Source organism: Triturus cristatus, chromosome 5_2, assembly GCF_964204655.1.
Source record: "Triturus cristatus chromosome 5_2, aTriCri1.1, whole genome shotgun sequence".
Lineage (NCBI taxonomy): Eukaryota > Metazoa > Chordata > Amphibia > Caudata > Salamandridae > Triturus > Triturus cristatus.
In genome coordinates, this window is record NC_140588.1 from 188660245 (window position 1) to 188683715 (window position 23471).

The window sequence follows — 23471 nt, forward strand, 5'->3', positions numbered from 1 at the left end:
CTTTTTCAGTGCCCAGTGCTTGGGCGTGACCTCCAGATACATACAGCACGGTTGTGGAGAAAAGATCCAAAAAGCCCAAGAAGTTAAAGAAAATACTGGCAAGCAAGACGAGTAAAAGCACTTCATTCAATACCAGTAATGTAATTCCAAGGTATAAGAGCAAATATCACAATCCTGGCCTTAACTTTCCCACAACTAAATATATATGGTTTGAGAAGGCCTAACGCTTCCTTATGTTGTATACCACTCTGCCCCAACACTTTGCCACAAGAAGTGGTTTGATTTTGTACCTTATATATAAGGCTATACACTTTACCAAATACGTGGGCATTTATACTCTGATTTTTCTGTCAGATAGCAGTTCATACTGTCTAATGCACAGGTGATGATGAATTACAGTTGCATGCATTGAGTGAAAGGTAATGCTCACAGACACCATTGCATCTGGTTTCTTTCTGACCCAGCACCCCAAACTGTTTTTCATTCCTAATTCAATTGCACACTACACATATTTAGGAACAAAACATATTTATATACCTACTCCGTATGACTGCAAAATAGATTTTCATGTGTGAAAAAGGCAGATCGAGCCCAGCTAGGCATAATCACAACACATATGTTTTAATGATTTCATTCTTTAGCGAGGAGAGTTTTTTAATCTTCTCCTTTTGTCAGCAACGTTTTGACCTACAAACCACTTAAGATAAGCCAGCCTCCCAAAGGTACTACTCAATACCTGAACACAGTTTAGGTCACAGCCTGCCAATTGTAATCTTTGCAAGAACACCTTTCCTAGAAACAACTCAACACTTGAGATTTAAGTCTGCCTGATATTTCTAGGTCTCGCCGGCAAAAAGCTTTTCGCTGTCTGTTGTTAAAGACTTATTTATAGAGTAAAATAGAAATACTTAAAGTAGGCTTTAGGTCAATTGATTACTATTGGTTTGTTTTCTAGTCAATCTTATTTGCTTGCTTCTTGCTTGATGGCTTTCCTTCATCTTCTTGTCTTTGTTCTTTCTTTAGAACATAGATTCTTGCGGGCAGGTGAAAGTTCAGTCAATGGTTAATGTAGGATGGTCCTTGGTTGTGTAGAGCTTTGTATGTGTGTGTGTGGGGATCTTGAACTAGTATCTCTTCAGGATGGGGAGCCATTGGAGGTTTCTGAGGTGAGGGGTGATGCGGGTCCGTTTGGGGAGGTCGACGATTAGTCTGGCTGCAGTGTTCTGTATGGTCTGGAGTCTTTTGAGGAGCTGGGAGGAAATTCCGGTGTAGAGGGTGTTGCCATGGTCGGGGCGGCTAGTGATGAGGGCCTGCATGACGGTCTTCCTGATGTTGATTGGGATCCATATGCAGATTCTATGTAGCATGCAAAGGGTGTGGAAGCAAGAGGAGGTGACTGCGTTGACTTACCGTATCATGGTGAGCTGGCTGTCAAGGATGAGGCTGAGGTTGCGTGCATGGTCTGTCAGTGTGGGTGTTGGTCCGAGTTCTGCTGGCCACCAGCTGTGGTCCCAAGTGGAGGTGATATTCTCAAAGATTAGTACTACCATTTAGTTTGAGTTGAGTTTGAGGCAGCTGTCTCTCGTCCATGTGGCTACATCGGTCATAGTTTTGCAGAAGTTGGTTTTGGTGTTGGAGGGGTCCTAGGTAAGCAAGAGGATGAGTTGAGTGTCAGCAGCGTAGAAGATTATGTTGAGACCATGGGATCTGATGACGTTTGCGAGGTGGGTCATGTAGATGTTGAACAGGCTAGGACTGAGGAAAGATCCTTGGGGTATGCCGCATAGGATGTCCTTAGGTGCGGGAGGTAGTTGGATGCTCTGTGTGCATCCTGAAAGAAATTAAGTGATCCACTTGAGGGCATTTTGTTGTATGCCGATGTTGTGGAGTGTGTCGATGAGGGTGTGGTGGGAGACAGTGTCGAATGCAGCACAGGGGTCAAGGAGGATCAGGGCCATGGTTTCTCTGTAGTCAAGGAGCATTCTGATGTCTGTGGCAGCAGTCAGAGCAGGTTCAGTGCTATGGTTGGCACGGAGTCCCTATTGTTAGGCACTGAGTAGGTGGTTTAGTTCCAGGTATTCAGTAAGCTGTTGGTTGATGGCTTTCTCGAATACTTTGGCTGGGTAGGGGAGCAGGTAGATCAGTTGGTAGTTTGAGGTCGCTGGGATTAGCGGAGGGATTCTTTAGGAGGGGCCTGACCTCTGCATGTTTTCATTCATCTGGGAAGGTTGCTGTAGAGATGGAGGTGTTGAGGATGCTGGTGAGCTCTATGCTGATTGGGTTGGCCCCAAGGTTGAAGAGATGGTGAGGGCATGGGGGTAGGGGTTGGTGGGTGCCCCGGAATGGATAGATAACATGATGGCGGAGGTGGCCTTAGTGATGAGCGGAGACCAGGTGGTTATCGTTTGGCTGGTGTTCATTGGTTGAATGAGGTTGTTGAGGCGGAGGGTTGGGGGTTGCAGTAGTTGTAGATGTTGGCTATCTTGCTGTGGAAGTAGCCAGAGAAAGTGTTGCAGTTCTTGAGAGGGGTGGATGGTGTTCTCTGTGGCGGTCGGGTTGGAGAATTCATTGACAAATTTTGAAGAGTTCCTTTGTGTGTTTGGTTGCGGTGTTGATGCTGTCGGTGATGGCTCCTCTCTTGGGTTCCTAGATGCGTAGGTGATAGTTGCTGAGGGCTGCTTTGTGAGCGGCTCTGTCGGAGGGATCTTTGGTGACACGCCATCTCTACTCGAGTCGGTAGCAGTTGCGGTTGGTGGTTCTGTGCTCTGGGGTAAACCAGCTGGCTTGTTTTGAGATTTTGTTGGTTTTCTCTGGTTTCAGCGGGGCGACTCTGTAAGCTTTTGTTAATCCAGGCGGAGAAGCTCTAGACAGCCAGGTCAAGACCTGCTGAGGTTTTAGGTTGTATGATGCTGAGGGCCTGAGTCCATTGAGTCTCAGTTACCTTGCCCCAGCTGCAGTGGGTGGCACTGTGGTGCTTGGCGATGGTGTGCTAGGCATCAGAGATGGTAATGTGGATGATGGCGTGAATAGTCCAGGTGAGTTCTGTGATGTGGGTGAACTTTAGTCTGTCGCTGGAGGTAAAAATGGCATTTAGTGTGTGTCCGGCTTTGTGCGTGTGTTCAGTGACTAGTTGGGTGAGGCAAATGTTGTTGAGGTTCTCCAGAAGGGAGGTAGCTTTAGAGTAGTTGGGGTCGTCAACATGGAAAATGAGATCGCCAAGCAGGACATAGTGGTGAGAGTCGATAGCAAGGGGGACGATGAGGTTGGCGATGGCGAAACAGAAGGCTGGTCGGGGTCCTAGGAGTCGGCGAGGGTGCCTCTTATCGTGGTTTTAGCATTGATTTATAGTTGGAATTTGAGGTGTTCCATGAGAGGCGCTGGGTCGTCGTTGGTGACAGGGCATAGGATGGTTTCCTTGAAGATTATGGCAATGCCCTCGCTGTGTTTGTTGGTGCGGTCTCAGTGTATCATCTTCCAGCCGTCTGGAGTGGTTGTGGTGATGTTGGGGTTCGAGGAGGGGTGGAGCCATGTTTCAGTGATAAAGGCCATGTCAGGGGAGAGGACAGTGATGGTATCCCAGATTTCCGTGGCATGTTTGCAGAGGGAGCAGGTGTTGAGCAGGAAAGTGGTTCCCGGTTGTTAGTGGTCTTCTGAGTGAAAGCGGTGCAGGATCCAATGCAGACAGGTGGTCCTGTTTAGCAGGAGAAGCAGCAGTGGTGGCTGGTGAAAGGTTGGTTGAACGTAGTGAGGATGTGAAGCAGCTGTTCTTGCAGCATCCGAGGGGCAGGGCCAGGAGCGCATTGAAGGTGTAACGGTGGATGGAGGGAAGGCCAGGGTTCCTGGCACTGGGCGTGGTCCTGGCAAGGAGGGGCGCAGAGGGGCTTGCCTTTGACGTGACTTCAGCACGTTGGCGGCACAGCTGCACAGCGGCCTGCATAAGTAGTCCTTAGGAGTTGGGCGGGACTGTCAGGGAGGCGGGAACCAGCGGACGGGAGAAAAAACAGCAGGAGAGCAAAGGGTCAAACAAGGAAATAATAAGAATTACCCAGACTAGCGCAAGCACCAGGAGGCGGACTGCTACCCCGAACCTGGAAGGACTCTGGTTTTGCGGGAGGCAAGACTATAGACTCTGGTGCTAGGCAGAGGCAGGGGAGAGTGGCGTGGAGACCAGGGGCTCAAGGCTTCTCCCTGGGGCAGCATAGTGGCCTGCATAAGTCGTCCTTGGGAGGTGTTGTCAGGAAGTCTGGAGACAGGAACTAGGGGTCTGGAGAACAAACAGCGGGAGAGCAGAAGGGTTAAACAACAAAATGAATAAGAAATAGAAAGGCTAAAATAAACATATCGTGACTGTAAGGGATGCCAATGACAAAATCAATAGCAATTACCAGGACAGGCGTAAGCACCAAAAGGCAGACCGTGGTTCCGAGCTTGGAAGGACCTTTATGGTAGAGGTACTAATCAAACGACACACTGACAATTCAGCATTTGGTGGTACCTAAAACTTTTATAACCTCGATGCCTCTCCCCAATGACCCTTTTCAAAGACTCCATGAAGTGGTCTGCGTCCCAACGCAGCATTACAACCCACCTAATCGGTTTGTTTAAAAGACTATGGAAATGATGGATGGGTAAGATTCCGTTCATCATGCGAAGAATGTGTGGTGTCCTGATGTTCTCATCTCTGACACAGTTGTTTTTAAAAAACAAATCCTATCTATTAATTTTCCTCATTCTTTCCAATGGCTAGTGAAAATATTATGCTCATGTTCAAATTTTTTTTGCATAATTTCTTCTGACAAAACATGGACGTTTTCACGTACATTTAATCCATGAACGCAAATGTAGGATCATACACCCAAAAATTATTTTTGATATGTCTTAACTTGATGAAGTAGGGAGCTCTCTCTGCTGCTTAGAGTTTTCATGACTTCTGATGGAGACGAGATCGCTCAGGGACACAAAGTAAATAAGCCTCACTTGAGTTTTAATTTCTGGTTTTGACACTGCCATTACCACTTCTGACTACATGGGTCGCAAGGTCAGAGCCAGGGGTAGCAATTGCGACCCCTGGCAACCCCTAAATGACATTCATGTCCATGGGCCACAAGTCGCTGTACTGTAAAACTGATGCTTCAGAATTAACAATGAAATTACGGCCACAATAACACCAAGCAGCATACAGAAATGGACACTTTGAAAATAAAATAGAATAGACGAAAGTGCAGGAAGTTAGAAAGCAGACTAAATGGCATAAGCAAAAGTACAATGAAAAGTGTGCTTTTACAGACTTTCTGAATGCAAGATGAAGGTATTAAGAAGCATAATACTGTATGCATTAAATTCAGCAGACCAGGTGCAGAAGCTGAAAAGGCTTGTTGGGATTACTTGGCTACTTTAATAGTTCAATGATTAAGAGCATATAATTAGCTTCACCCTTGACCCAATAGACAACAATGGCATGGACACAGACAAGTTCATTTAAAGCTATGCAGCATAAGTCGCAGTGAATTTTAAAATGAAAGGACAAGTACAAATTAAGCAGAACATGAGTGATATTTAACCCTGGGCGGAGTTCCCAGAGTTGTGGTAAAAAACACTCTGCCGCGCTACGCCAAGCTCCGCAAGCTGCGTAGTGCAGTAGAAAGATACCGTTCACTGTGATTTTCAGTGCCGGATGCTTGTCCGCATTGTGCAATCATCGCGAATGGCACCATGAACAGCGCAAGCGAGCGCTGCTTTCCTTTCTGCCGCTCGAGTAGATTTTTATTTGAGCGGCAGCTTTCTCAACGCGAACGGGCAGTTTCTCAACGCGAGCTGACGCGAGCATACGCGAACACTCGCAATAAGAAACCTCCCCCCCCCCCATTGAGAAATCTTGCCGGGAGATTTATTTTCCACGCTCGCCAACTTGATATGGACTATCACAAACAAGGAAAAATCTCACCGGGAGGTGGATTTTCCTCGCTTGCGCTTACCAACTTGACGTTGGTGAACACGAATGAGGAAAAAACTCCACTCCACTGCGCGAAGCGGAGTTTTTCGAACCCCGCGTAACGCGGAGTGCAGAAAACTCAGCAAACTCCACGAGCGAAGTGGAGTTCACCGCTCAGGGTTAGTGAAATTATCATCTGTCTGGTGTCTACCCTTCAGGCGGGTAGTATAATGAAGGGCATCTTTAAGAGGATTCACAGTGGAATCTGGTTGCCATTTCAAGATGGCACTGCAAATGTTTAGTAGCTGGATATAAACAAAGTTAGAGTCGTGACCATGACAGCCTAGGCTTGAGAAAAAGATTTAATTAGCTCCCAAATATAAAGTTGATAACAATAAGACGATACTAGCGTGCAGACACGAGCATGATAAATGAACAATCTAACCTAAAAGACGGTGAACAAGAGAGTAATTAGACATCCACTTTTCTATGACAATCAGATAGTCCCTCAGGAGGACCTTATCACCAATAAACAACACCTTTAGGTAAAACTGAGTTTTTTCTGCATAGTGATGAATGGAGATGGTAATGCCAGTAATCAACCTAGCGGTAAAGCTATATATATATTATTCTATTGTATTACATTTGCAGTTATATAGCACTTACTTTCCCGGATGAGGCATTGAAGCGCTTTAATGCCAGAACACATGCTGCACCGAAAGCCAAGGTCAGCAGTTGGTCCAAAGGTATTGGTTATTTGTTTGTTACTGGGATTAGTCTTGTTTACTTAACAAACCATTCCATGCATTAACTCTAGTTTCTCAGTGGTAGGTTAAAGTAATGAGTTAGGTGCGATGCTCATTGGGGAAAGATGGTATGTGAGTGCATACAGATGTTTGGTGAGGCTAATAGATGAGCACGAGAAGATTAGGTTGTGTTAAGCTGCAGGGCTATCACTCTCTACAAAAAAGGAGAAGCTGTGATCTTTGAAATGAGGTGTGGGAAAATTACAGAAATACATTAATACAGATGATGGCAAAAATGCAAGTGACTGAGAGATGTTGATGCTCAGAGAGAACAGGCATGCAGTAGATGGAAAGGGAGGAGAGAACCATTTTTAATTAAAAAAGATAAGACGATCATCAAAATTTTCATTAAATATCAGTTTTTCATGCCGGAATTTAAGAAAATATATGACACTTTTTGAGGTAGCATGCACTTTGAAGATGCAAGACTGTAGAAAGAAATCTTCTTTGAACGTGAAGATAGTGCAATTTTCGGTACTTTGATAGGTGCTAGAGTAAGGCAACCAGTCTGTTCACTGCTAAGTCAAGACTGATTTGCATATGGCTGGGTCCAAACTGGAATGGCATGCTGAGCAAACAAACAATGGATTTAGGCCCAGATCTCTGTACTGGGGTGAATGTATGACATTCTGTCCATCAATATTTCTTTTTGCATTTGTCACCCCGAATGGGACGGGTATGCTCAGACGTGAGTCCCGTGCTCTCCATGCCACTGGAATCAAGCTATCATGGCTGAAGAGGGGTGAAACCCCGAAACCGGTCCTAGGATGCTTGTTTCCAGTCCAGGGAGGACCTGGCCTGGCAGGTTGGGCTGGACTGTTCCCATTGGGCACAGGGTCAAGACTGATTTGCATATGGCTGGGTCCAAACTGGAATGGTGAGCAAAAAAACAATGGATTTAGGTACAGATGACTGTACTGGGGTGAATGTATGACATTGTTCTGCATTCCGTCCATCAATAGTTCTTTTTGCATATCCTGACGGATGGGCTTGGAATGACACAAGTCAGGCAGACGCTCCAAGGCGCCTGCCATGTTCAGAGCAGTGGGGATTATAATACTTTACAGTGCACAGTCTGCTATCCGTGACCTGCTGCTGGCCTGTGCTGGACACTGACTGAGTGCAGGTAGAGGTATGGATAGTAAAAATATATGAGAACTCAGTTACTGTTGTTAGTTCGGAAGGTTGAATGAACTAAACAATTTTATTGCATATATCACGATTCTGTGGTCAATCATTAAAGCAGACAGAGGCAATTAGTATCAGAATACTTTTGACTTTAATATCAAAAGCAATCTGTCCCTGTCTGATATATGCAACTTGTACCCAGAATATTTATTTAAACACATTTTACAGTGAAGAGCTAACTACAATGAACATTTGGCCTTCTACACATTGCTAAGCCAAACTAGGCCTATTTGTATTATACCAGTTTGCCCAGCGTGCGTTTTTCTACCATTGTGCAGCAGCTGCAAAACACTGTATTCCGCTACACTCCTACCCTGGAGTCCGTTTCTGAGAGCTCATCCTGGAGAAGGAACATCCTGTAAGGAGAGAGGCAGGAGGATGGCGGTAAAGAGCAAGAGGAGTGGAACTGGAGATGAATGCACTTGCCTTGACAGAGAAACAAGTAGAAAGCAAAAGATGAGGGATGTGGGAGAGGCGTGGGAATAATAGCTATCTGGAAAAAAGACTGAAATTAAGTTTGAGATGTCTGAGGGACAGAGAAGTGAAGTTGGAACAATTCACTGGTATAAGTAATCTAGCTGTTTTTCCTTTGCATTCGGGCATGTGGAGTCTTTCATTAGAATTACAAATGCCTGAATGCAAAGAAAACATGTTTGGATAAGCTATTGACTACTAATGTAGGGCATTTTGAAATCTCCAATGAAAGAGAGCCACACAGAACAACACACTGGGAAGAAGTAGAAGAAAGGAACTTAATAATAGACGAGATAAAGCTGACATGAGATAACTTGAAGTCTTTGAGGAAAGAGGGCAGGAGAAAACGTGGAAACCATGAGGTACTGGATGGCAAAGGGAACAGACTGGGAAAGGAAACCTAAGGAAGGAAATTAAAGGTTAGGGAGAGGCCAAAGGATGTGGAGGGAAACGGAATGAAATTAGCTATTTGAAGAGACTAATGGAGGGCGGGAAAGAATAAAATAGATGGTCGCAGAAGGTACAAAAGAGGGGGTAGTATGTCAGAATGTCAACCACATAAATATTGTGCTTCAGGATATCGACTGCCAAAATGTAGTGAAAGTAAGTTTATATAGGTAGGCATGGACTTACTATTGTTAGTTCCATATCTATGTACCTTGAAGCACCACGGTCTCCACCCTTGAAGTCCCCTTGTGACATTTGTGTTTGCGTTGCTCCACTCTCAGAGTATAACTCAGGATTTGGTTGTATGCCTCAACACTTTAAGCCTCACCACTTTAAGCCTCACCAGATTCAAAATTCACCAGCCACCACTGTTTTGATGGCGCAAAATACGCTGCCAAGCACAGATAAATTAAGAGGTTTGAATCTTTGAAAGCGAGCAAAAATAAAGAATGTTTCCATAAGTGAAAATGAAGACATGAATAATAACGGCAACCATTTTTAAGCCAAGATGGTTACGCTCAAAATAAACAAACCATATTTATAATCCTTAGAATCGGAGACAAGGATGCGTGTGGATGGTAAGTTCAGCTTAACCAACGACCTTTTGATGAGCAACTGCTTGGATTGCATCAGGTAGGTCGGCCATACATTAGGTTATTAGTTCCAAACATTTCTAACAAAACACTAATTACCGAGCGCTGAGAAATACCATCCAGGGGCTGTGCTCAATTAGGGAATTAATATTTGGAGTCAAGATGCACTTTGCGTATGTATCGGTCAGAGGGTAATTATATCAATGGATAATAAAGTAAAACAGACACCGCCGGGCTAATTAGTTGTAATGAAACGCGGGGTAGGATCCGTGCACAGAGAGCTTGTTTAGGACGAAACGTGCCTTTTAAACCTATGCATAATGAGTGCTGCCAAAGTCACCCAACTGCTTCCGGCTCTCAAATGCCAAAGTCCCTTCAAGTATATATGCACATCTCAAGAGCGCGCAGTATGAAGCGTTACTGCGTAATAAGCCTTTCACCTCAGGGGGTACAGTCTCGAGTCTGACCTCTGCCACCAGCGCGTGCCCGGTAATGAGGTATGCCGGTGTGCTACACTTAGACTTCCTCTCTATGTATCTTCTGTGCCTATTTCGGCTTAAGTATGCCCACCATTCGGAACAAGTCTGTCACGTTGGCACATCCCGTAAAAATCTTTCGGTTGTGCCACATGAGAAAGGTTGAGGGCTTATGGCAGAGTTAGCGCGCCTCTCTCTCTCTTACTTCATTTCTCCTTCCTTAAAGCGAGGGGATAAGACAATGTTGGGAGTCAGAAGTGGGTCACCTGCTATTGCTAAGAGTGTGAAAAACTGGGCATACTGTGGTTGAGGGGTCGGTTAGTAGCGCCATCGCCTGTCTAGTGCCATATAAACCTCACACAACACCACCACTACCCCCAAAAAGAAAAGAGTCATTAACACACTGGGAGCTGCTAAGGGAAAAGCAAACTACTCGGTGTGTTTTAAATAAATCATACTGTTTGCATCCGAGTGTGGTGAGTCTTTGTTTGGATCCTGTTCCCGCGCTGGATTCAGGCGTCTCAAAACCGCCAAATCAATGTTGTCAACAGCGGAGATGTCGTAGACTTTCATGATGGCGATACAATGACAGAGCGAGCCCTAATTCTGACCTACCCTCCTTACCTGAGTGGGCCATGTGATGCAAAAGCAGGTATTGGGAGGGAAGTAAATTCTCTGAAACGTCTTCAGTTGAACCGACATTAGAATTAGGACCAACATCTCCAAACCGCTGAACTGATACTGCCTTCCTGAACTGGAAGCATGCCCAATGAACTCAAGTTTGGCAGAAATTTAGTCACAGTGGTGAAAGACCCAGTCAGAAATGAGGTCCTTGTGCATGTGTATAGACCGAGCCATTGCAATTGGCATTGTGCTGCTCGCCCTGTTTCCCAGAAATCCTGACGTAAAAAATGAAGAGTGCTGCTCCATGCATGATTTACTGTGTTCCTAACACGCTCCCATGCTTGGTGAAAACTTGAGTAGAAGAATCTCCCCAAGAATTTCTTTTATACTGCTGCATTTCTGTAAGCTGGGTGGGACAAGCACGGAGTGAGGGGAAGCCAGGCTGTCCCTATGCATTTCAAAGGGCTCTCTGATTCATTGACAGATCACAGGAAAAGGGCCTGGACACATTTCAAGAAGAGGGAGATGGGACTGATAAGGGAATTATAAAGGGTAGGCCTGAGGGACCGGGATTAACCTTTGATGCACATATTACTGTTTCTGACATCAAGGTGTGAACTCTGGTCACTCCTATGTATCTTCTTGTGGGTTAATCAGCTTTGGAGTCCTGCTTGCTCTGATGAACATCTTTCAGAAGGAAGGATGAAGGGGAGAGATGTCCATATCAAAGAAGCACAAGTCCAACATAAAACTTCAAAGGGCCAGACCCTAAATCACATTTTGTGTCTGGAAAAGAACTATAAATAGGGGAGTCTGAGACCCCATACTTTGTCATCTACTGAGCAGCCAGCTGGGCTGTATGATGAGGGGAAGCTCTACAAGACTTCTGCCTGTAACCAGGATGAGAGGCCTAGCCTGCTAGTCTCCCAGCTGGGTGAGGGGACATCACCTAGGGAAACCAAGATCACCTGCCCTGGAGTCTGGAGCACCAGTACCTGCCTGCTCGTCAAGCCCGGAGTGCCCATGAGGGAGAGGAGATTGTTGGAGGGAGCGAGATCCAGAGGGGAGCCCAGAAGTGTCAGGCTCCTCAGCGAGGTGTGAGGACCTGTGCACCACCAATCAGGGTGGTGCCTGTGTGCTGAAGTTTGGCAACCACATATGCCAGGAGGGGCCACAGTGCAGCAAGGACAGTGCTGCACTGATCGGGCTGGTGCCTGTGCGACGTGCTGTGAAGTCTGGTGAACCCGTATGCCAGGAGGGGCCACCGTGTGCCAAGAAACTATGCTGTATCGATCAGGTCATCGCCAGTGTGCCGGAAATTGCAGCAACCTCGTGTGCCAGGAGGGGTGCAAAGGAGGCAACCGAAGGCCAGCGTGCACGGACAGTGAGGCTTGTTGGAGTGACCCCACATGCCAGGAGGGGCCACACAAAGCGCTGAGGTTTGCAGGTCTGGGTTGTTGCCCTGAACCAAATCGAACAAGTCGTAATCTGGCGGGCAGCGCAAGCTTTGGCGGAGCGGTGGCACAGCGCTTTGCACCATCGCATCACCGCTCTGCCATAATCTTGTAATTTGGCCCTCAGTGACTACACCATATCAACTGAGTCCAAGAAGGGGAAACCTCATGATCAGGGTCGAGTAGTTTACATTCCCTGGATGTTGCAGCATGTGAGTGGGGAATAACAACACACCTGTTACGTGGGAACTTGGTAGCCTGGGGTGGCATCCTGACAACTACTAAGGTGCCTACCTCAAGGGGGACTGTGTTATTGCTTATTGAATGTCGTTTACCTTGCATGTGTAGAATTAGAATTAAAATACTTCTTTTATATAAAATAAGCATTTGACTGGACGTTGATTTATTGTTTGCGCTGCGAACACATTGAGCTACGAATCGAATTCACTGATCTGTATCTACACTTCACTCAGGGGGAGCCTTGACTGCTCGTGCTACACTACTGAGAGTTCAGCGCAGACGGATGTGCTTGATGCAGTTGAGCGAGATCCTTAGTAGGGTGGGCCTGGGGCATCAGGAGTAAAAGGTCTCAATCCCCTCGGTTGGGCGCAGTAACTCCTCTGAACGGGGTTCTTCTGACACACAGTCTAAATGTAACATTCAGCGCACCAGAGGAAAATCTAAGTAAAAACACACAGCCATCATGAAACTTGAAACAAAAGGAGCACTTTATGAACACTAGGCTTATAGGGGAAACGCACAGATATTGGTTGCTGCAGGATCACTAATGACCCAAATCAATCAACCACAGAAGCAGAAACCGGTTTTGGTCAAACCATCACCAGTGCTACATGAAAAGAGTATATTTCAGGGTCAGCCGCACTTTCATTAGTAAATTTAAAAACAACAGTTGAATCTCACTAATTGTGACAAAAGGTCACCCAAACTTTGAATTGCATAAGGTTGGTGAGCAGTGGGCAAATATGTCAATGGTGAATACACATTTTGAGGCTACTTGCGAACATTGTTTTAAAACGAGCCTATCTGTAAAATAAAAAAAAGGATATCAGCCGAGGATAGTCTTTTTAAAAATTTGGGTGCGCTGCAGATAAATCATGTCATAAAGCTACACAGAAAGCTTAATTTTTCCTTCAGAATCGCAAACCGTCACAGCCCACAACATGCGAGGGTGAGTTTTTGTACAGTGGTATGAGATATTGCTATGTTATCATTTGGTCTGTGGTGTGTTTGACAGACTGGCAACTTTCCAAATGGTCCCACGGTTACTACCACAGACCAATTTAAAAGCTCTGGTGATCTGTTTCATATCTATATTGTATTCTGGTAGCATTCTCGTTTGGGTAGCTGTCTTATTCACGGAGCTGTGGGTCTGTGATTTTAGAGTTTGAAGGTGGGGGGAGGGGCTTTGCCAATTGTGTAGTCGTTTAGATCAACAGTCATGCCCAATGTCTAATGAATGGAAAGCCAGGGATGGGTGTTTGTGTGTGGGACGGGGTAGGTATTTTTGTGGGCTGGTGTAGGTTTTTGTGTGCAAGTGCTATTTCTTACAACAAAGGCTGACGGCATGGCTTATCTAAGTCATGAAGGATGTATGTTATTAGTTCTGTCCAATATTGTCTGCTATATGTTTATGATGGAAAATGCTATTATTCACACAGTGATAGTCAAATTTGTGGAGCATCTGTGTTGTGTTGAATGTACATAAGGTGACACGTGTAAGGTGTTCTGTTGAAAGGATATGTGTTTGTTGCAGACTGTGATGTAGCATTTATCAATGCTTGCGGGGCATGTATTTGGATTTCTCGCATTCTTATAGCACAAATTAGCCATAGGTGCAGCAGAGCACGAAGTCTGTTTTTAGACAAAAACATAAAATCACATGAGGCTGGTCAATTACACGGTAACATGAGAAGAAGCAGTACAACAAAAATCAAGAGTCTAGTGGGAGCATCTGACCAGACCAAATGCATACAGCTCCCTGAAACACGGTCATAGCACAAAAAGGTACACACTGTCTAAAAAGTATATCTCCCTACTGTGGACAAGCATTCTTGTTAATAACGGTAGCATTCACCCAGCCTTAGGTGCCATGCTTCACCATTGGGTCACTCCTCAGAACAGGACAAGAGGTACCTGGTGTGGGCTGCAACTCCCTAGGGAAGAGTTCGAGGAGTTTCGTGGTAATGAGGGCCCCAGGAGAGATGATGTTAAGGGTAAAGAGTGCAGAGTGCTGTGTGCGCGATATAGAGATTAAAACTACCTCTTGGTGGGCAGAACTGGAATTTCATTCTGGTGGCCCCAAGGTATATAGTACAAAAAAAATAATAGGGGAATGAAACTTCCACCCAATGAGATTGGGGTTCAACATGTTTTTGCCTGCCTCGTGACCTTCTAAAGAAGATCAAGCATTCTTCAGGACCATGATTGTGTACTATCACTCTAAAAAATATTGACAATGAAGTGTGGGAAGGTGTGATTAAATCACTACCAACAGAGCTCCACAGAAACTTAAAGAAGTTATCATTGTCACCCACAGTGGTTGAGTGTTAGACCTCAATTCAAGCCTTATTTACGACAAACCAATAGAAGCCTTTTTCTTACCTCGATGTACAGATAAGTACTTAGGACAGACATTAGGGGGTACCTTAATTGCACTGAAGAAGGCCCTACACCCTCTTTCAAGGGATCTCATTGTGGCCGAAAGATGTTCACAAACAACAAATAGAGAGGATGCTCGAGACATAGGCTCACGTTAGCATCCTGTTTTGTTTTTAATCCGGCCCTGTGTACCAAAAAAATAAAGGTAGAAACTGGGCTAATACAGAGGCTATTTTATATTTACTCTCTGGACCTCTCATGTGATCAGAAAACATTTATTGTATTCTCCCTCCCCAAGAGGCCGAGATCCCCATGTTGGTGTTATCCTAACATGATGGGGCGGACTGGCCAATGATGAAGCATGCCACAAATAAGTTGGTGAGGTCTTCCCTTCCAAATCTTTTTGATTTTTGTTTCTTATAGGCACAGTCACTTTATTTCAGTAAGGTTTAGGAATTAACAAGCTGCCATCTTTTTTGTAGTTTTGAGTTTTATTAAGGAGGATGTAAGGCAGGATAACAACCTCTAGCTCTCTTGTTGTGTGAGATAGCGTGAGAAATTAGGCACGTGGACTCCTTGTCTGCTATGTTTAGATGAGGACTACTTTGAATGTTGCATAGTAGAAAGAAAGGTAAAAAAACATTATTTCAAAATGTATGGGCACGAGTTATATGAAAATACCTTATAACACACTGAAGTGAGGGGAGGAGGGTGCACCAGGACTTATTCCTCAGCATCAGACCTTTACAGATAGCAGGAAAATACAAAAAACACACATTGGGGAAAGAAGGAGTAAGAGAAAGACAAAAAGACCGCCATAAAGGGAGAAAGCAGGAATCTGCAGGAGTGCGCTAAAGGGGGAGGGAGTGTCTGACACTGGCCTGATGTGAATTGAAGAGCAGAGCTTTAGTATTTGCTGTGCTGGCATTCAATTGCAGTGTCAGAGGATAGTAGCAGGGTGGGGAAGACAGTGAACAAAAAGGAAAAAAAAAAAAAAGAACTTACCTGCAGCCCGCGGCATCGCCTGTCTTCTGCTCCTCTTGTAGCTACACTGCAGGTACAGGCTACCAGACCACTATGCGGCCAATACTGAAGCTGCTCTCAAACATGAGAGCAGCTTCAGGATTGGCCGGAGTGTCGATGATTTGCACTCCCAGGGACACTGGGAGCCTGTGCTTGCGGTCTCCAACCCGGCAATGCAGCTGGGTTGGAGACATCTTAAGTTTGCATGACGGTTTGAATGGCTTGAGACAGCCGGCCAAACAGTCAGGCTCACTGATAACAGTGCCCACCAGTCACTCTAAGTGCCTGTCATCCCCTGGCCTCACCCCCAAGACTCCGGGAAACAAAACAAAAATGATAAGGTTAATTATCATTTTATTTTTATTTGTTACGTTGCGGGGGGGGGGGGCGTGTTAATGCTCCTCCGCCATAGAATATGAGCTGTCGCTGTTTGATTGCATCAACCATGATCTTCTGAGCAGAGCTTTAAGCACCAGCACTCTTTAGATGACAAATTAAGCACTGCTGAGTTGAATGCAGCAGCACTCTTTATTATTGCACTGCGCGCTCTGTGAGGTCCAAGCGTGAGGTAGATGGCTCATTATAACCTACAAAATATTTAAGATGACCCTACCCTTCAGCCAGAGATGATATAGTTGAACGATTAACAAAAAAAAAAAAAATAGAACCATCATTGAGAGGAGATTCAGCCTTTTAACAGTGGCATTGGCTGCAATTTCAGGTTTTGTAACAGAAAAGCTGAATGGGGCAAGCAAATTCCAAATCATCATGTAAACTAAGTACATAAACAAACAGTTGGTCCCTTTTTAGCGAGGACGAGGCCTTACCGGCATGTAGATAGGCCAGATCAGGGTTTTCAATATCCAGGTGCAGCTCCTTCAGGTGGTTGCGGAACTCCACCGGGACGTTGGTTCCATAGTCACACTTGGGGCAGTTATACATTTTCACTCCTTCATGCTTGCCAGTGTGCAAGATGTGCTTTCGGATATTTTCTGCGCAGTTCGACCTAACGGAAAAGGGTAACAAATATAAAGCGGCAATGAATTTGTTCTGTGGAAAAGGTACAATGTTACAACACGCTTTAGGCTAAAGGCTCTCTTGAAATCCCACCTAATGGCTACTTAGCTGTCTAGAGGAAGGAGTGAATACCTGTAAAAGATGTTAAAATTGGAGTCTTCCACAGCTGGTCCAACATATGCGCAAGTGTGCGGTACATAGACACGCCGCTTTATAAATTGAGGTCCGCAGTGTTGCTAGTTCCCTTTTGATTAAGGCGCTTATCTTTGCAATAATTCTGATACCATAGAGGTATGTGTAGAGAACAGGAGTGAAACATGGACTGGGAGCAGCTAATAAGGTGACTTAGTCCTACTCCAACTTGCCTGCTCTCTCTTATTATTAATGAGTTGGTGAAAAAAGAAGCACACATATGGGAGACAACAGCTATGCAAATAAATAAACAACATATCTTGACGAATTATGTCCAGCTTAGGGATGACGATTCAATTGCATAATGCCCACAGATTTTGTGGCACAGCCAACAAATGTGCCGTGCAAATATCTTGGGAACTGGCAATACAGCCACTAGAGGACAACACCCCATAGTGACAGTGTTACTGTAGTGCCTAACTGGAAAGCACAATATAATATCTTGGGGTCATACTTCCGTTTCAGAAAGTGAAAGGAACTTCTGTTTTTCTTTGTTGTTCACATTTTTGATTCAACATCTGCATATCCAACACGTTTTTAAAGAAATATTTATCCCTGGACATTGAAGTTAGTGTGCAGGATTAAAGTTTTGTAGGGCATCTCAGTTCCAAAAACACTATCACTTCCTGAACTTATCTTGATTATTGCTTGACCTGCTCACACTGAGCAGTCAAGTGCAAAAATACAGCAACTTTGTTCTCCAAATGGATTGCAATAGGATCTGAGGCACTAGGACAACAGTGGTAAGTGACTGCACCGACCTCAAACACTTCCGAGTAACCACTGTCTGCTCCATAACAATTAGCCTCTCACAGACACCAAACAACCTACCAACCTGTGATTACAAATGTGCATACCACTGTTGATAACACAAGAAAGTGGGTCTGTATCCAGTGGCAGAACCACAGCCACGTTCTCCTGTTTTGTGACCATGTGGTCAATATTCCTAATCACAGCTAGATCAGCCAGGTTTGGATGAGGAATGGACAGGTCAGTTATGTTAATTTTGCTGGAACATGGCACTCAAGCTAAATAATGCATTCACAAGGTTGGGGAACTGTTCATTTACGCCTCATGAGACATGTAGCCTCAATGGATGCAAAAAGCTTACCCCTAGTGGAGGTGCAACAGATCCAAGACTCAGATCTAATAGTGCAGTCTAGAGTTGTCAGTATAAGCAAACACCAGGATGTCCATGAGTTTATGCTGGACCCCAAGAATCAAGGGTGCTAGGTGAAGGCCTGGAGGAAACTCCATAATAGAACGATCATGTGACAGTTACAAAAGACAGGGAACCTCCACACATAGAAGAGGTGAAGTTCTTGCCTCCCCTGACCATTACCCCTACAACATCAAGGTGTTGTCTGCCATTATATAGCACTACTCCCTAGCAAAAGAGGATGATCATAAAATGGATCATTTAAATATATACCATTGGTGGCACTAGGGTTAAGGTATAGGATAGAAACAACATTAGGGTTGTAGTAAGGGTTCCTCGCATTCAGAAATAAAATCAATGTAAATAAAATCAATGTAAATTCATTACATTCAAATTATTGAATACAATGACATATTAAACAACAAGTAGGGTTAGGTTTAGGGATTACCCATTTAATTTAAATAATTAAAAACTCAACATTGACTGGAGTTAGTAAACAGTTAGGGTAAGGATCCATAAACAATTTAAATTTTAAACACAAATTAATAAAAAGTAACATTTAAATTGGCAGCTTTGGGGAAGGACTAAGAAAATGTTAAATGCATTTCATTTTTAAATGATATATTAACATATTTAACATAGATTAGGGTTAGGGCAGCCAAGGAGGTGGGCTATGGCTACTGTTGAGTAACCAACACTATAACTGCATCCACAGTACCTTTATTGCGACCCACAAAAATAATCACACAAGCCATCCTACCAATCGCCATCAATGCAACACCCACCTACTCCCAAACGTTAACATCTTATTACGTTACAAACAAAATACAGGCTCCTGAAACAGACACACATACCCCTTTTCAACACAGCAAACAATAAAGAAATTGCACGAGAAAAACGAAAATATTGGAGACACAAAATAGCAATCAAAAAAACATAACCCTGCAAAACAAAACTGAACTCAACAGTGGAGAAAAACGAATAAATATATTTATTAGTCCAAAATGTATTTTTCCTGAACCTAGAAGAGTTTCATACTTTGCACAGAGAAATTACCTTCGCACCTATATTGTCACTGAGAACAGAATGGCTATCGGAAGACTGGGTATTGGTGTTCATTCCCCCAGACAGGTCACCTTTCCTTCTTTTATGGCGAAGTGTTCCTTCTTTTTCAAACATTTTCCAGACCCCAGATACGCAGCTGACCATTTCCTTGGGAATGGCACAAACATTTCTTGTGTTCTGTACCAATTCTCTTAAGGAATACTTGCATTTCCAAAGAAGTAAACTTAACACCAATGTCCAAAACTAACACCATGCAGCATCCTTCTCCTGAAAACACTTCTGTTAGAAAATCAACATATGTGGGAGTAGGTAATCTTGAATGAATTAATGAATGATATTTCTAAAGTGCAGCAAAAAGAGGGCTACCTGGCATTAAGGATACAGGCAAATGAAATAGGCAAATAACGGTTTTCAGCTTTCTTTGGAAGTCCATCTTATTGGAGATGCTCTTGAGGCTGTGCGACATGGTGTTCCAGAGCATGGCAGCTAAGTAAGAAAAGAATAATCCTGCTGCACCACTGACAGACTTGAGGAACTTTAATTATGGAATGTGTTTAAGAACATAAGGTGCGTGATGGATGATAAAATTGAAATTTTGATACAAAATAAATAAAAGCAATACCTGAGGTGGTTATTATGACCCTAAGTACTAAACAATGAGACTAGAAGTGTATCCGTTTTAAGAAAGGCAACCAGTGAAGATTGGTGAGGTGGTTGGATATGGAGTAAACATGGATCCTCCAGCTGAATTTTATACATTCTGGAGCGTTCTAATAGAATGGGAAGGAAGGTTAAGATAGAGAGAGTCGGCGGAGCCAAGTTATGTATTACCATTTTGCATATACTGTGGGAGGAAGGGGATCTCTTAAAGAAGCATCCTGTACAGACAAAAGCAGATTGCAGGCATATGGTTGATTTGAGGGGTAAAAGAAAGTTTGTGATTGATGAAAATGGCCAGGTTTATCCCAAGGTGTTGATGAAGGAGCAGGGCCAAGTTCCTTTGGGCACCAATCTGGTGATCAGATACAAGTATTGTTCCAAATACAATGATTTCATTTTTTTCCATTTAGCTTCATGGAGTTATATTTCATCAATAAAGAAACCTCCAACGTGAAATTGTTGAATGTTTCTTGGGTTAAGGGCAGATTATTGGCTACTGAGACAACAATGCGAGTGTCTTCTGCATACAACAGTATGTCAAAGTTGAGGGACCTTAAGAGAGAGGCCAAAAGAAATATGTATCATGAATAAAGTGGGATTAAGGAAGATTCTTGACTGATATCATGGTTTACTTTCTTGGAGGAAGACACAAAAGGGGTTAAGAAAACAGCATGAGTTCTCTCAGTTAAGAAAGAGAATCTCCATTAAGGACTCAATGACATATACTAAGGTTGAATAACATATGAATCAGCCGAGAAAGAAGCATTGTCATATGCTGCAGAGAGACCTAGGAGGATCAAGCAGGTGAAGCATTTGCAGCCTTGGTCCTAGAGTCTGCTTAGATCACTTGTCACTGAAAGAAATGCAGGGTCAGTGCTATGAGCTGGACAAAATCCAGACTGGACAGTGTGAAGGAGAGAGTGAGTCTCGAGATAGGCGGATAATTACTAGTTAATAGCTTTTTCCAAGATTCTAGAATGAAAAGAGGCAATAATGTAGGTCTATAGTTACTAGGTTTGATAAGGCGTGGCAAAGGGAAATGACTGCTGCATGCTTCCAATCATCAGGTAAACAGTGAATTGTATGGACAAGTTGTGGAGGTTGCCAACACAGCGAAAAATAGGGTCAGTTAAAAAAAGGCAAAAAACAAAGGGAAAGCCAGACTAGCTGGACATAGTAAGTTTAAAGTGTTTCTCTAAGGTAAGTGGTTCAAAGTGAGAATCATGAACCAATAAATGAGTCTGATAAAAGATCGAGTAGGGGAATGACTTCTCCAGGGATTGGAGGAGGAAAGCTGCACTTGATTTTATCTGTGTTTTCCTAGAAGAAGGAGGATAAGCCATCACAGAGATCCTGAGATTGGGTGACTCTATTAGAGAACAGAAATGGTTGGAGAAAGCGTTCAATAACGGAGATATTTTCTTCAGGGGGCACTGTTGGACGATTGAGTTTTACTGGCAAGCTAAGAAGTTTGTGTAGAAGAAATTAGGTGCCAATATATTTAACAGTTCGGCAATAGGTGGCCTTAGCTTCAGGATCGTAAGATTGTCTCAAAGTTCTCTATAAAGCTTTGTAGTGGCGCTTCGCCTAACGTATCTTCTCCGTGTACCATGGTTTCTGTCGGGGAGCATGGTAGATGGCCATGCTGTGTAAGCCAAGCTAAGGAAATAATAGCAATACTAATCCAAAAAAGAGTTGTAAACTGCTATATTGACATTCACAGTAGTATCTTCACAATTACGGAGCAGATTGCATTCAGACAGGAACTAAGACTGGTCAGGGTAATTTTGTTGCAGGCCTGTTTCCTAAAAGAGGATAGATATGGAGGAGCAGGTAAGGGATCTCAGATTGTTTATTATAATAGAAAAAGTGGCATTGTAATGATGAGTCTATGTGAGGGGAAATTAAAGTTAGTTAAAGTTGGGTTAAGTAGATGCCCTGCTGAATGAGCATGAGCATGACCCATTGAAAATAAGATTGATCGAGAGAGAGTTAAAAGCATTGATGAACTCGTGGAGACGGCAGACGAAAAGTCTTCAAATTGAAAAATTGGTCCCGAGACCTGTAGGGTGATTTTAAGCGTGGCAGAGAGAGACCATGTCGCATTGAGTTTTAAAGTAAACAGAAGGTTTTCACTGCTGGGAAGCGAATGGAATCAGTATGTGCACATGTGTAAGAATCCTAAACACAATAGCAAGTCCAATGCGACATCTTATAGGATGGTCCTGGTACTTTATCAAATATCCAGGCTATAGCAACGACTGAGATCTAGACAATGACTGGGGTGTGAAGTTACGTTTATAAGGAAGTAGTTTATTTGAAGTATGTAGCCTTCGGCTGCATGTAAAGTCATAATGAATGGGATAACATGATTGGTGCTGGGTGACCTGAACTAAGTGGGTGCAAAGGAATTTTCCCCTTGGGAATGCTGCAATCACAGAATGAACACTGAAAAATGGTTTAGGGAAGGTATAACCGGCTTTAGCATTTCATGCGGGTCTTATCTTGTGAAACGAGTGAATGCAGGGACACTGAGGAATAGGAGATGTGAGATGGATTGGTTAAATTCAGCTTGGACAAGGCAGGGTTTCTGGCACTGAGCACAATCTGGGCACAGGCAGGCTTGTCTTTGGCACAGACATGCCACACTGGTGCTGAAAAAGACCATCATGATTCTGGCATGGTCTCAAGAGAGAGCTAAACTGCTGCCTGAGCATAGTAAGTGCACATGGTAGGCCAAAGAAAAACAAGACTGGAGCACAAGCACTCCCTAGTTCAACTGAGGTGCTCCCACATTGGGTGAACGTACTGGGATCTAAAATTTAAATAAAAGAAACATTTAAAAGCAAAAGGGAAGTCATAAAATTATTTAAAAGAAGAAAACCTCAACAAGTACCTTGACATTTTTTTTTACTCTGAAAGTGAAAGTCCCAGAAATCGCCAGTGGGGTGCCTGCAGGTTATGCAGGGAAATGTTGAGATGGGGCACTGAGCCCACTGTCGGGATTACCTGATCCAACGTGGACACACCAGTGTTTCTGGAATAGGCTACCATGAATCAGAGGTGTGGCCTCAAGAGACAGGTAGAGTACGCAAGTGCAAATGGTTGGCCAAGAAAAAGAAAGTCTTCAAACTTCAATCCATTTTGGACTTCTGCTAATCAAAACAATAGCATATTGAGTATCCCATGCCAATAAATGAAAAGAATCTCCAAAACACAATACCAATCTTTTCCAACATGTATTTTGTTTGTGTTCAAATTTGCATTTACTGCTCTGCAAACCATACACCTTAGGAAATGAAATTCCACATCCTTGTCCACTGCTGACCACCAAACTTTTCACTTAGCATTTTTTTGTTCAATATCTTGCCTAATTGGCGCAAAGGTGCTCTGATACTAAAACCTGGGAATGAACCAATGCGTACTCCCTCAACAATAGTATATAGGCAATTGTGAGGCTTTTTTAATTTGGGCCTTGCTTACTATTGGATCTAGGGGATAGGGAGGGTGGGGCCTGGACGAGAGTCTTGACCAGGAATGATGGGTAAGCACAATGTACTCTTATTCTCTTGCGTTTACACGGGGGAGGGGAGAAGTTTGTCTCAACAGTTCTGTTTTCTGGCAATACACTGATAACAGGATAGGGGCTGTGTAGTTGGTTTGGCTGTGGGTGCTGAGCCAAGATTCTGAAAGTCAACGAGTGTGGGGTGGTGCTGTGGGTGGAGGGGGGGGGGTGTCAGGC

At 43.9% G+C, this 23471-nt stretch overlaps 1 protein-coding gene across 6 annotated transcripts in view; it reads right to left on the bottom strand.

The window, feature by feature from the left end:
- The window catches only part of ZNF407 (zinc finger protein 407), a 1626307-nt gene that overhangs the window by 395572 nt on the left and 1207264 nt on the right, over positions 1-23471 (bottom strand). For all 6 annotated transcript variants that reach the window (XM_085606953.1, XM_085606956.1, XM_085606954.1 and 3 more), the window contains one exon: positions 16464-16642. In XM_085606953.1, the coding sequence (XP_085463079.1) occupies positions 16464-16642 (179 nt within the window). The remainder of the gene's footprint in view (positions 1-16463; positions 16643-23471) is intronic.